The 13243-nt window shown below is 39.0% G+C and overlaps 1 protein-coding gene across 6 annotated transcripts in view; it reads left to right on the forward strand.

Moving 5' to 3' along the window:
* The window catches only part of Cntln (centlein, centrosomal protein), a 250137-nt gene extending 237390 nt beyond the window's left edge, over positions 1 to 12747 (forward strand). For 5 of the 6 annotated variants that reach the window (XM_006538026.4, XM_006538027.4, XM_030253626.1 and 2 more), the window contains one exon: positions 11466 to 12747. In XM_006538026.4, the coding sequence (XP_006538089.1) occupies positions 11466 to 11567 (102 nt within the window). In that variant the 3' untranslated portion in view covers positions 11568 to 12747. The remainder of the gene's footprint in view (positions 1 to 11465) is intronic. The other variant, NM_175275.4, reaches the window with a different exon arrangement.
* Positions 12748 to 13243: the final 496 nt, after the last annotated feature.

Below are 13243 nucleotides of genomic sequence, written 5' to 3' on the forward strand. Positions count from 1 at the left end.
GATATACTCTTCCTCCCCTTTCAAGTGTTTTTTTAATACACACATGGTCTGCTGGGATGTGCCCCTCTTGTAAGTGATCAAGGGCAGTTTATTGGCAGGTGAGAGCCTGCTTTCTGGTCATAGCCAGCTTTTGTTTTGACATCACTGACAGCATGTAATGCATTCTAAAACTTTTTCATTATGGTCATTTTTTTTTTTTGCACACCCTAATTGTTTATTTGAAACCCAACCTGAAATAAATAAAAGCTAAAATATAATTGTCAAAGTGGGAAAAATATCAGTCAGTGACTTTTGAAAGGCCCTGTGAATGTTTCTGCAACAATTAAAAACAAGTTGACACTAAGTATTGTCAGTTTATATCTGTATCACCCGGTAGCATCTCCTGTGTTTGTAGTGAGAGGCCTGGAGATTCACTGGTGGCGAGGCCTTGATTAGCATGTATGGAGACATGAGTCCAACCCCCAGTGCCAAGACAAGAAATGCAGAACAATACGTGAATGATACACACTCATGTTCTTGTGGTTAATGTTATATAGTTTCTAAGCCTTATCTGAAATTACTTCAATAATAGAATGTGATAGGTGACATTTTGGTTAAAGTTGTCCAAATACAGATACACAGGTGTGAGAGAAGCCCTTTTTCAGTAACAACTTGATTTTGAGAAATAGAGGTCGTTTCTTTTTCTTAGCATGCACTTTATTTTTAATGATGTATATGAAGTGTGGGTGGCAGGCTGCACACATGCGTGCAGGTATCTCAGAGGACAGAGTGGCAGCTCCCCCTGGAGTTGAACTTACAGGCAGTTGTAAGCTGCCCATATGGGTACTGGGAACCAAATTCAGACCCTCTGCTAGAGCAACACATGCTCTTAAGTGTTGGGCCACCCGCAGAGCTCATTTCTTAACCTCTCCAGCCTGCAGAGCTCAGGCTCAGCCCAGTGCCTGGCAGGTGAAGGAGTTCAGTGATAGCTGGTATGAAGTGTTTTCAGCTTTAAAATGATAGAAATAAACTTGTAATGATTTTCTAGGTGTTGGCCTTATAACTAGGACCTTGTAGTTCCTTTAATTAGAAATTTTATCATCAATTATAACTATAAAATAATAAATCAATATATTTAAATCTTGCTAATGCTATATGCTGTTGTTGAGTGTGCGCATGCACATGCATGCACTTGTGTATGTATATATGCAAGTGTCTTACATATGTGGAAGTACATGCACACATGTGCATTATCTGGGTATATGCTTATTCTGTCCAGTTAGTATTAAAAATTCCCTGTTGAGATGGCATCAGACTGCTTAATACTGCAGGTTGATATAGTGCCTTTTTGTGCCACTGAGCCTGGACTCTGGAATATAATTGCCTGGAAGTATTGATTTAATTGCCCAGGTTTATTTGTGGACTCCTAATTATTGACTGGAGGTAAATTTAATGGAGCAGCCTTTATGAACACTGAGCAGCGCTGCTGTTGCTGCCATACATAATGAACGGCATCATGTGTCTTTACATCATTTTTCAAGCTAATTTTATTCTGCTGTGACAGTATGATAACATTTAAAAAGTCAAAGACTTTTTATTTTTATTACTGACAGAGGTGGTTTTGCTGATGTCTTTGGAATTTGTAAGAAAAAAAAATAGGCATTTCACTGGTTGCACTTGAATGTCACTTCATAATTATGCCCAAGAGAAAAATCTATAAAATAGAAAACATCTCTTCTCTCTCTCTCTCTCTCTCTCTCTCTCTCTCTCTCTCTCTCTCTCTCTCTCTCTCTCTCTCTCTCTCTCTCTCCTTCCCAGCAATTATATTTGTCCTGTGTTTTCAAAACTGTTTCCTTTGCCCATCAGTATTTTAGAGTCTGAGATGCTCACATTGTTATCTGGGAAAAACTATAAATATGTTTGGTTACTTTACAGCTTCTGTCTCCTTGTGTGTGCAGTTACACAGTCTCTGAGCTGGAGAGTAAGTGAGCATATTCCCTACGAAACTTCGTGACTCGACTCTGATGTAATAGTGTTAAAGTATTTCAAAGATAGCGTACAGGACACCGTTCTCTGCCCTTTCTCTCTGCTGCTCAGCATTGTGTGGTAGAACCTGAATGTTGAGCCAGTTGGTCCCAGGTTTGCTGACTGCCTTCACTGAGTGAAATTTTATACTCATGATACATTCAGCACAAAATAAAAACCTGACTTTCCCCCATGTGGCATGGTGAAGCTGTACAATATGATACCTATTTACTGTCTCTGTCTGGAGAGCATCAGAATGAAAAGTTGGAGCCTTTTATCCATGTGTATACTTGATTACAGAGAACAAGGACATAACTTCACTATTTCAAGCAGTTGTAATTAGTAGTCTATATATTCGATATTTTTCTGCAGTTTGCAGATTCCTAGTTAGGAACATCGAAAAGTAACTTTGTAAGGCCTGCTTTCATTTTCTCTGGGATAAATGTCCTTATTTTAAAATATTACTTATGTTTTCTTTTTGTGTTGATATGTTTGTATATGTACAGCTTGTGAGAGAGAGGAAGGAGAGATGAGAACCCCTAAAATTTGTTTTTATGTAGTTTAAGGAGCAGTGAAAATTGAGCTGAGCCAGATGCCTCTGCATTTGAGCAGCACTGTGCTTTAGAGAGATGTGACAACATGCAGGACTGTGGAGAAGGAAGAGATGAGGGCCGCAGGGTCCCGATGTGCCCCAGCCAGGGTGGCAGGAGGGCTGCACACATCATCCAGAGTTAATACACAGCAGGCAGGAGGGTGCACGGACAGTCCGAGACCAGAAAGTGAGCATCTTAGCAGCCCCCGTGATGAGAAAGTTGAAGGTGTGTTGAAGAGGCTCAGTGATGAAGAGAGCCAGTGTGTTAGGAAGGAAATGCTCAATAGAGACGAAAACCATAGAATTCTTAATAGGTTAATAATCTCTAAAGCATTCTGCTTTTTCTTAATTTATCCCAGCTTTTGTTAGTCTGTCCTTACTTTAAGCATTGAAGAAAACATTTGACATTCGTATGTGGACAAGAAAGGGGTAAGCCTGGGTACCTAGATTAGTATGTTCCCTTCCTCGGTGCCTGGGAACAAAGTTGTATTCTCATCGGTTGTTTTCCTTTGGCCTTAAATATTTCTGACCCTGTTAGTTGCTTCCGAGATTATAAATGCTGAAATTTGAAGTGCTCCATTTTCTCCAGTCTCCTCTCTGGAAATAATGTTTTTCTTCTGTAGCATGCCCGGGAATGTGGCTGTACTGAGAGGCTGATAAACTCCCCTGTCTCTTGTAGCTGGAGAGAACTATCAGTGCAGGGTTAACCCGAGTCCCTCCTGGAGCTATGAAGCCATGGTTTCTGTGTTACTTCTCGTGCATGGTATTTGTAACATGTGTCCATGTGAATACATTCTGAGTACTCCTCTGCTCTCACACATACAAAGTTGCACAGTCATCCACAGACATCCTTACAGCTAGCCCAACCAGCACGATGTAAACCCCTACTCAACCTGCTGCAGGGTTTTTTATGTAACAACTTCAAGTTGCTTTTGTTTCAAAAAAGGCCTTTTTTTTTTTTTTTTTTTTTGGTTAAAGTTAAAGCAGTTCTTTAAAATTATTAGATTCTAACTTACTGGCTTTGTAGTAAGACTTTCTTTGTTTTAGTAGCCACCATTGGGTAGTTTTATCTACTCCAATATGTGTCCTTGTGTTGTAATAAAATAGTTTTTAACTTGTTTTCTAAACTTAAGTCTTGCCTGAATCCCAGCAGATTCTCTGTCATGCTCTGCTCAGGATTCAGTGGGATTCATTCACAATGTTTACTCGGTACCTATACTATGAGGAAGCACTGGTCACCATGGGAGACAAAGGAAATTATTCAGATCTCGAGTTTTAAGTCCAAAACAAGAAAACACCAAGGTCCCCATGAAAGTGGGAAGAAAAGCGTACCCTTCTGTATCACTGATGGGAAAGCAAAGCACTTTGCCTGTGCCTGAAAAGACTAACCAGTGAGTTACACTGCCCAGAAATTGTGCTTCTCAGCATCCTGCTGACAGAACTGAACCGAGTTCCTGAGCAGATTCTGCTTAACTGTTCATAACAGTTACATAGACAAAAGGGAAAACAATCCCAGTACCTGTTGACCAACATCACACACACATAGACACACACACACACAATTATTCCTTTCACACAACAAAAAATAAGCCTTCAGGAGCTTACAATCTATTGTTTGAAATAGAAATCTTATATAAATATTAAACATCATTTGGGGGCTCAAAAGAACTATGCATGAATACCAGTGTTTCCATTATGAATTTGAAAACTAATTTGTGTAGAGGCAGCTTAACTTATATAAAAAAAAGTACTCAAGTCTCTGTGAATTCTAACCCTCTGCACTGTTGCTTAGAGGGGACATAGGAGGGGATAATCAGTTCGGGGGGCCGTCGCTCATGAATGGAATTAGAGCCTGGGCACTGAGGCAGCTTGCTATTTTTCTCTACCACACGAAAATGCTCTGAGACGTAAATGATTGTCCAAGCCACTCAGTCTACGGTACTGTTACCTAAACCAATTAGGTGACTTTGAAGTGTAAAGTAGGAGTAGACATAAGCTATACCATGTAGTTCTTGGCTTTGGAAAAAGGAGTCATAGTACAAAACATTTACTAGTAGTAGTAAATGTATTATTTGTTCTACTGTATGCTGCCCTTCCCGGTAAGACAGGTTTCCATCGATGATATTCTTATGTGGTGGGGAGGTGGAGTAAAATAGGAATGTGCAAAGCCTCCGATTCACCAAAAGTAGCACAGGCCTGAATTGAAGACAGGAAGGTTTAGAGAAATGAGGTTGTTTCTGGGATAGTGTCATTGTCCCAGCGATTATCTTGAAGGTGAAGGGATATCTTTGACCTATGACCATACATGTCAGTTTGGTCAAAATGGCCAGATGGGTCAGGTAAAGACCATTGCCTCCCATGGAAGTTCTAATGATAGGTGTTAGCATGGCACAGAAAGCATCAAAAAAAAAAAAATAGGAATACTCCAGTATCCTACAGGATCCTGAGGAAGAGCCTTGGTTCAGGCCTAGGGTGCTTCTGGGTTTGCAGGAAAGGCTCACATAACAGAACATTCACACATTTCTCTTCCATCTCATATAACTTACCCATAACAAGTCCTTTCTTAAATCTTGAAGTATCATACCAAAAGTCACCACCTCCCAAGGACTCCATAAATAGGATAGGTCACCAATCTGCTTCAAATGTTATCTAAGTTTTCCTTGAGGCAGAAGAAAAAAGTTAAAATAACGTAAGTGTCTTAACTATTTTCAGTTCTTGTCTATGGCTTCTAGAACCATTTTAAAATTTAAGTGTTAATAAATTATGGATTGTTCCATGAATGGAATGTCTCAGGGCATCAGATTGGAGGGAGTCAGATGCAGCCCTTCTCTGTCAGCTTTCAGCAGGGTTCCAAGAGTTGTATCTGTTAGGACAAGTAGGAGAAATATGAGCTATTTTTAAGAAACATATCTCAAAATTAAATGTCAAATTTAATTACAGATAATTTTTCCTTCTTTATTTTAACAAGTTCACTCTTCTACTTTTGAGATAACAAGTTAGATGGAAAAAAAAAAAAAGCCAGGTGTGGTGACGCGTGCCTTTAATCCCAGCACTTGGCAGTGGCAAACCAGTTCAAAAAGGCAAAAGGGAGGTTGAGAATCCATGCGACTTCAGGGAAACCTTCCAGTAACACAATCACATTCTATGACATAGATATCCAAGCCACTGAGACCTTTACAATGGAACAAGCAAAAGTTTCGTTGTTAAGGCATTCATTCCTTTTAGCCTTTCATACCAAAAAATCTCTTCCCTCACCACATTTCCTGGATGCCAGAAATGTAAAGCCATGTCACTTTGCCTTGATAGAACCAGGAGCCTTGTTCCTTTTGTTTGTTTGTTTAATGCTCACAGTCAACTATTGGATGGATCACAGGGCCCCCAATGGAGGAGCTAGAGAAAGTATCCAAGGAGCTAAAGAGATCTGCAACCCTGTAGGTGCAACATTATGAACTAACCAGTACCCCGGAGCTCTTGACTCTAGCTGCATATGTATCAAAAGATGGCCTAGTCGGCCATCACTGGAAAGAGAAGCCCATTGGACACACAAACTTTATATGCCCCAGAACAGGGGAACGCCAGGGCCAAAAAATGGGAATGGGTGGGTAGGGAAGTGGGGAGGAGGGTGTGGGGGACTTTTGGGATAGCATTCTAAATGTAATTGAGGAAAATACGTAATATAAATAAATAAATAAATAAATAAATAAGAAATAAACCTCACAGGCTCTGTGGACATGTGGTTTAGCACGTGCCATCCCAGGTAAATACCAAGACAGTGCAACTGTTAGGCTTGTCATTTTGTGTGTATTTGATGGAATGTGTGTGAGATCTGTTCACACTTGGCCAGTCGGTTTCCCTTTTGAATCCGACCCTAAATTCCTTTCATGAAAAGGACATTGTGCTTTCTGTATCTGAAGTATTTTTTGGAGAGGCTAAGCAACCTTCAGAATGCATGCAGAAACAGCATCATTGACTGTAAACTGTCCAGAGGAAACAAACTTGCTCTTGTTATGGACTTTGTAGTAGCAGAAAGTGTTGGTTTCCTTGTTCTTAAAAATATTTTACACTTAAAAAATACTTCAAGCCAGGCAGTGATAGTGCACGCCTTTAATCCCAGCACTTGGGAGGCAGAGGCAGGCAGATTTCTGAGTTCGAGGCCAGCCTGGTCTACAGAATGAGTTCCAGGACAGCCAAGCCTACACAGAGAAACCCTGTTTCAAAAGACAAAAAAACAAACAAAACAACAACAATAACAACAACAAAAAAAAAGCCTTCAAGTCTTAATGGTGGTATAAACCTCTACTCAGAACTCTATATGTGTGTACCTGAAGCAGTCAGTCAAGCCATGGAATTTTAAAATCATTTTACAAGATAAATGCCATATTTTAAGTGCCATTTCAGTCCTAACTATAACCAACCTAGAGCTGTATGCTAAGAACTGATGTTCATGTAATTCTCATAAAATTTTGGGGCAGGGGGCTATTGAGATGTCTCAGTAGCTAGGAATATATGCTTTTCTTACAGAGGACCCAAGTTCAAGACATGGAAAAATTCTATCACTCATGTAAGCCAGTTCACATCCACCTGTGACCCCAGCTCCAGGGCATCAAACACCTTCTTCTAGGTTCCACTGGTGCCTGCACCCTTATGTACATGCCCACAGAGACACACAGAAATATATTCTTAAAAATGAAAATAAAGGAAGGGGGCAACATTTAAAATGTAAATTAATAAAATAACTAATAAAAAGATTTTAAAGATGTTTGATACATCACTAAAGATTGTTATATTTCATCTAACTTTAGATTAACGTTAATTTGTGATATTTACATTTTAATGGTGACCTGTATATGGTATAAATGATGATTCTCAATTAACCAAAGTGGCTATTGACTGAGAAAACTCATTCCTAACCGCTTAGAAAGGTTTGTAAATTAATACTAAGTTAAGCAGACTCTTATCTGTATGACTCACTGAAAACCTTACTAAATAAAGGAATAGTATTAACTTGGGAAGGACTCATAAGACTCAAAGGCAGGAACTAATTGTTGTATATGAAGGCACTGTGAGAACTTTCTAGTGTACTCATTTAAAACAATGAATGTGTTTAGTAATTATTTCATAATCCTTTTACAAATGTTTTATAATACTTGCTTCCTTAATCTTTTTTAAAATATATTTAAATTAACTATTTTTATAAAAAGAAAGTAGTTTTCTGTTATAAAATTTATTAACTAGAATTGAGCATTATAAACTCATTTACTTTATTTGTGCATGTGTTACACAATCTGTGAATATGTCTGTGCAAATTGACACACCCATATACACAGTGTTAGAGGCCAGAAGAAGACATGGTATCTCCTGCTCTTTGACTCCCAACCTTACATCCTTGACACGGGATTTCACTGGACCTGGAGCTGTTGGCTAGGCTAGGCTAGCTGGCCATCACTGGGTGTCCTCCACAGTCCCAGGGTTCCAGGAACATGCATCACATCCAACTTTTACCTCAGGACCATGGGTCTGAATCAGGACCTCACACTTGTGTTACAAGTGCTCTTATCCACCGAGCACATGGCTCCCTTCTATATATATATATTTTTAATTTTCTTTTCTTATTTATCATGAAAATGCCATTGCACACAAGTATTCACAGCAATTATAACTATGCACAAGACCTATAAAATAAAGCCTACAAAACTCCAGCATGGGTAGCGAAGCGTCCTCCAGAGTCTCCTCCTCACCCAGACTTTCAGGCAATGGATGACTGCTGGCGGGTGAGCGAGTCATTCTTCTCCAGGGATGGTCCCTGAGAGATTACTCATGCTTTAGTAGGTAAATCATCTTTTTTCATGGTCCCACAACCCATGCACATCCAGGTAGCACTAAGTGAACTCAGTGGATCTCAAGACAGAGTCCGTGAAGTTGGAGGATAGGAGAGGCATTGGAAGAAGGAAATGGAGGCTCTCTTTGATCAAAACATATCTATAACATTTTCAAACAACAAAGAGTATACTTTTGTCACCATTTAAGCCACATCTCTTATTACAATAATTAACTATAAATTTATAAACATCAGTCAGAATGAAGGCTGAGTTTAGAGGGCAAAACTGTAAGAAATGGTGTATTACAGAGAGAAAACAAGTGACAGGGGACCTCAGAGAAACATTGGAATGGGCACAGAAAAAACAAACTAAACACCTCAACTGACACACATAATAGATAGGAGAAACTTCATGTAAAATTATGTTAGGATAAATCGTATGCTTCTGAGCTCCTTGTAAACAGGGAGGTGCATGCAACTACGCACAGCTCGACCTCTTTGTGGAATCTCCAATATGTTAATTGTATATAAAGTTTAAAGAAGCTTACAGGCCAATAACATAGCTAGAACAATTGTTGGATTTAATTCTGGGACCAGTTTTATTGGGAGTCATGGGGGGAGAGGGGAGAAAGCTGTTGGCATCAGGTTAGTCACCAGTCTTCTTGCTCCCTGCTGAAGGCTTCCTGGGAGGGGAGTTCTTTTAAGGAGAAGCAAAATGTCTAAGTATGTCATGTGTGGAAAATGGCCCACCCCACAGGAGTAGGTTTAACTTTTTACTCAAAGGCAAACTTTGCAGATAAGAGTCCAAGTGTCAGTACATCACCTCAGGAAGGTAGGGAATTTTGTCAGCTAGGTAAACACAGCCAGCTTGCTTCGGTGTGTTCCAGAGAGCAGAACCTAAATGTGGTAAATAGACCATGAGTAAAGGATGGAGGCCTGAATTTAAAGACAGGAAGTTTACTTTTTGAGAATCATGGGACCTGGGAAGCAGCACCTTAGAGGCATGTGAAGAGGTCCCAAGACAATGGAACTATTTTAAAGTTTGGTGCTACCCAGGCTTGCTTCATCAGAGAACCATTTTTCTAGAAACATTTAGGAAAAGAACTTCTAAACATCCATTTCTGCTTTTGCTTCTGCCAATAAATGATGAGAGGTTGTTCCATCTTCTCTATCTTCCTTTTAGATAGAAATGTGTATGTATGTAGATAGTTAAATAATAGTTACCCAAGGGTCTTGTCACTTGGGGCCTTGTGCTTGCTAGACAGAAAGAACTCCTTTTTATTATGCATTCTTTAAAAGCTAATATTATTGCCCTGATGACTTAATTTTCAAGTTAGTAAAACTGCAGTTTTACTAAGTCTAACTCCTTTCTGCATCCTAGACACACTATTTGTCTAATAAAGAATTTGTTGTTATTATCTTCAAGGAAAGAAGAAATACATTTTTATTCTTACATCTAATATTGTTTTCCTACATTTCTGAAACTGAAATGTGTATATTGTGTGTATATGCTGTGCATATGTATATACGATGATGACTGTCCTACATAGAAAGACTATTTCAAGTCAACATACATATCTTATACTCATTTATACCTTAGAACTAAATAAATGTCCTGTTTTGACACTTCTCTGGTAACTTTCAGGTGAGACAGAAGTGCAGAGTCTTGAGTTGGGGGAAGTGTGCATACAGCCAGACTGTCTTTAGGAAAAGGTAGAAAGTAGAAAGCTCTTTAAAGATCTTGGTGAATATTTTCCCTTCCTATCAGTTCAAATTCAGCAATGAACCATTTTGATCAACTTGATCATAATCCCTTGGCTGAGCCATACAGAAGACAAGCTCTGTCTTTGCTTGGTATGGACTACGGACACCATCGGCTCCTGTCCTGCACAACAGAATACCTGACTCTACTTCCCTCTGGAGAAGGAGTAGTTGTACTATAAGCATTCTAACAAATTTAGGGAGCAAAAGTGGTCTATTCCTGGTCAAGCAAAAGTGTGTTCCTGGACAAACCCAAGAAATATTTAATAGATTTTCTAATTATGTCAAACCTCTCATGTGAGATGAGATAGCAGGAAGAAAATAACAAGAAATAGGTCAAAGTGCAGGAGGTATTTGAGGCAACCGTCTAGGCTCTCTTATTTACAAGCCATATCTATATGGGATATGTCCATATTCTAGCAGTGAGGCAAGGAAGCAACGGGAACAAGAAAACTACCAGCAAAGTTATATCAATTATGAAATTTAAAACTGTTCTCACATTTCATAAACTCAGCAGTTTTTGAAACATGTGTATTACACTTTGATATACCAAACAAACTTTAACAACTTAATCAATGGGTATACTTTCACCATTTTTTCTCTCTGAAATTTTATCCTGCAACTCTTGAGATATTGGGCTCTCATACAGACAAGTGTATTGATAGTTCTCTCTCATTCTTTTATGAGTGATGAACATATAGTATCACTACTGTGGGGCTGTGTGCCCTGGAGATGACTGTAACCTGCTATTGATCAGCTGATTGAAGATGAATGGCTTAGCTGCTTGTATTGCAGATTACATCATTAACATGGTCAGTAAACCATGAATTGTTCAATAAGGCGTTTATCTTTTTTCATTTTACTTCTGCTCTTTTATCATTTTTATTAGAAAAGCCAAAATTGCCCACACTAACCAGAAACGTCTGTTGAAAAGAGATCCAGTAGGGTCCCATTATGACTTGAAAGTTACAGATAGCTAAATGCTAATGGACTAGTGATATTTAGTGTGTGGTTTTTATCAAACCATTTTTTTCTAATTTTGTATTACTTTATTATATTTGTGTAACCATATACATTATATGGTATGTGTGCGTGTGTGCCTGTATGTGTGTCTGTATAAGTCAGATGACAACTTTAGTCATCCGTTCTCTCCTTCCATGGTGTAGATTCCAGGAATGGAATCAGGCTTTGTAGCATGCGCCTTTACCTTCTGAGATGTCTTACCAGCTCTTATATGTGTTTTAAAACTGAAGAAACTACAGTTTTAATAATTGTGTTGTTCTCTTTCAGCTTCCGTTTGCATCATATTTACTCGAAGCAGTACTGGAGAAAATAAAGGAAAACAAGAAACTAACTGAAGGATATTTCACAGTGATGAAAGACACTAAATAAAATTAAAGTAGAGCTATTTTCAAATACAAGAACTTCATGTGCTGTGGTTGTAAACAGTCCAGATACAGTATCTGCTCCAGCTAGCAATGGGCAGCTCCAGCCAAATAAAAAGCTGCTGAAACTGATTGCTGAACAAATGAAGTTGACTAAGTGCATAGCCACATAAAAGGGAAGGCTAGCATTTGAATGTTGGATGTTGTCCCAATCAATGCAAACTTAAAAATGGTTTTCCTCCCAGTACATAAGAAGAAAACAAAACAAGTTTGTCACAAACTACACAGATTGGTCTGAGTATAAAATAAAAAGTTATAAATAAAGGACTAAATATAAATTTTATATAAAAACTAGACTTTTCTATAAAACTGTTGTAAATGTGATTCAGTGAACAACATCTTTGTGTGGTGAGAAAATATGCAGTGAATTGTGCTAATATCAAAGAGGGGCACTGAGTGAAGCTTACTGTATGCTTCCATTGTACCAGTTCTCATTGACATACTGGATTATACGGGAGATACTCTGTTTTTCTAGAACTGTCTGGAAAAAAATAAAAACATTTCTCTCCTTTGTCTGCTTGTGCAGTTATATAAATCAGCAGGGCCAGAACCCCAATGTATAATGTTGGGCTAGACCAAGCAGAGCTCATACCATGCTGTCTAATTAACAATGCCTTCTCACTGTGGTGGGAACACTGTGTGTAGTTGTTAACCATTCTTCTCCTTTTGTGTCCTCACTGAGTTCTTGCCACACATTCTTGGAGCCTCTGAGTCACTGAACTTGCTCCTCTATACTTGCAGTTGGTTCTGTCTTTGTAGAATACTCTGTGTGTAACTGTACGCATACCTGTCTTCTCATCATCCAGTTTCACTTTAGCAGTTCCATCATGGCATAGTCTCTGAAAATCCTACTAGCAACATGAAATCACCTGTTTTTAATATGCTCACTCTTTTGCTTTATGGTTGATCCTCATTTACTCCTTTAGAATATAGATCCCATGAGATTAAGGTAGGTGATGGCAAATTAAGACCCATAGCCAAATCTTGCCTGCCATCTACTTTTATATAGTTCACAGACTGATTTTTTTCTATTTTATTAAACTGTTTAAAAACAATACTTTGTAGCATGTAAAATCATATGAAATCCAATTTTAATGTTTTATCAATAAAGATTTATTGTGATTCGGTGATGCTCATTCCTTTGCACAGCACTTAGTATAGCTATAACACTGTGGTAGTGAACCTGAGTGACCAGTAGAGGCTGTATGTGGTATTTTCCTTACTCAAGACTGCTGCTCAGCTTGCTACAGCCACAATGGCATAGTCTAAATTGAATGCAATCCTGTCAAGACCATATGAAGTTCAAGAAGAAGGAAGACCAAAGTGTGGATGCTTCACTGCTTCTTAGAAAGGGGAACAAAATACTCACAGGAGGAAATATGAAGATAAAGTGTAGAGCAGAGACTGAAGGAAAAGGTCATGCAGAAACTGCCCCCACCCCCTGCCCCTGGGGATCCATCCCATATACAGTCACCAAACCTGGACGCTATTGCGGATGCTGGGAAGTGCTTGCTGACAGGAACCCGATATGGATGTCTTCTGAGAGGCTCTGCCAGAGCCTGACAAATACAGAGGTAGATGCTCACAGCCAACCATTGGACTGAGTGTGGGGGAGGGGGGGTT

The sequence above is a fragment of the Mus musculus genome, chromosome 4 (genome assembly GCF_000001635.26).
Source record: "Mus musculus strain C57BL/6J chromosome 4, GRCm38.p6 C57BL/6J".
In the NCBI taxonomy this organism is placed as follows: domain Eukaryota; kingdom Metazoa; phylum Chordata; class Mammalia; order Rodentia; family Muridae; genus Mus; species Mus musculus.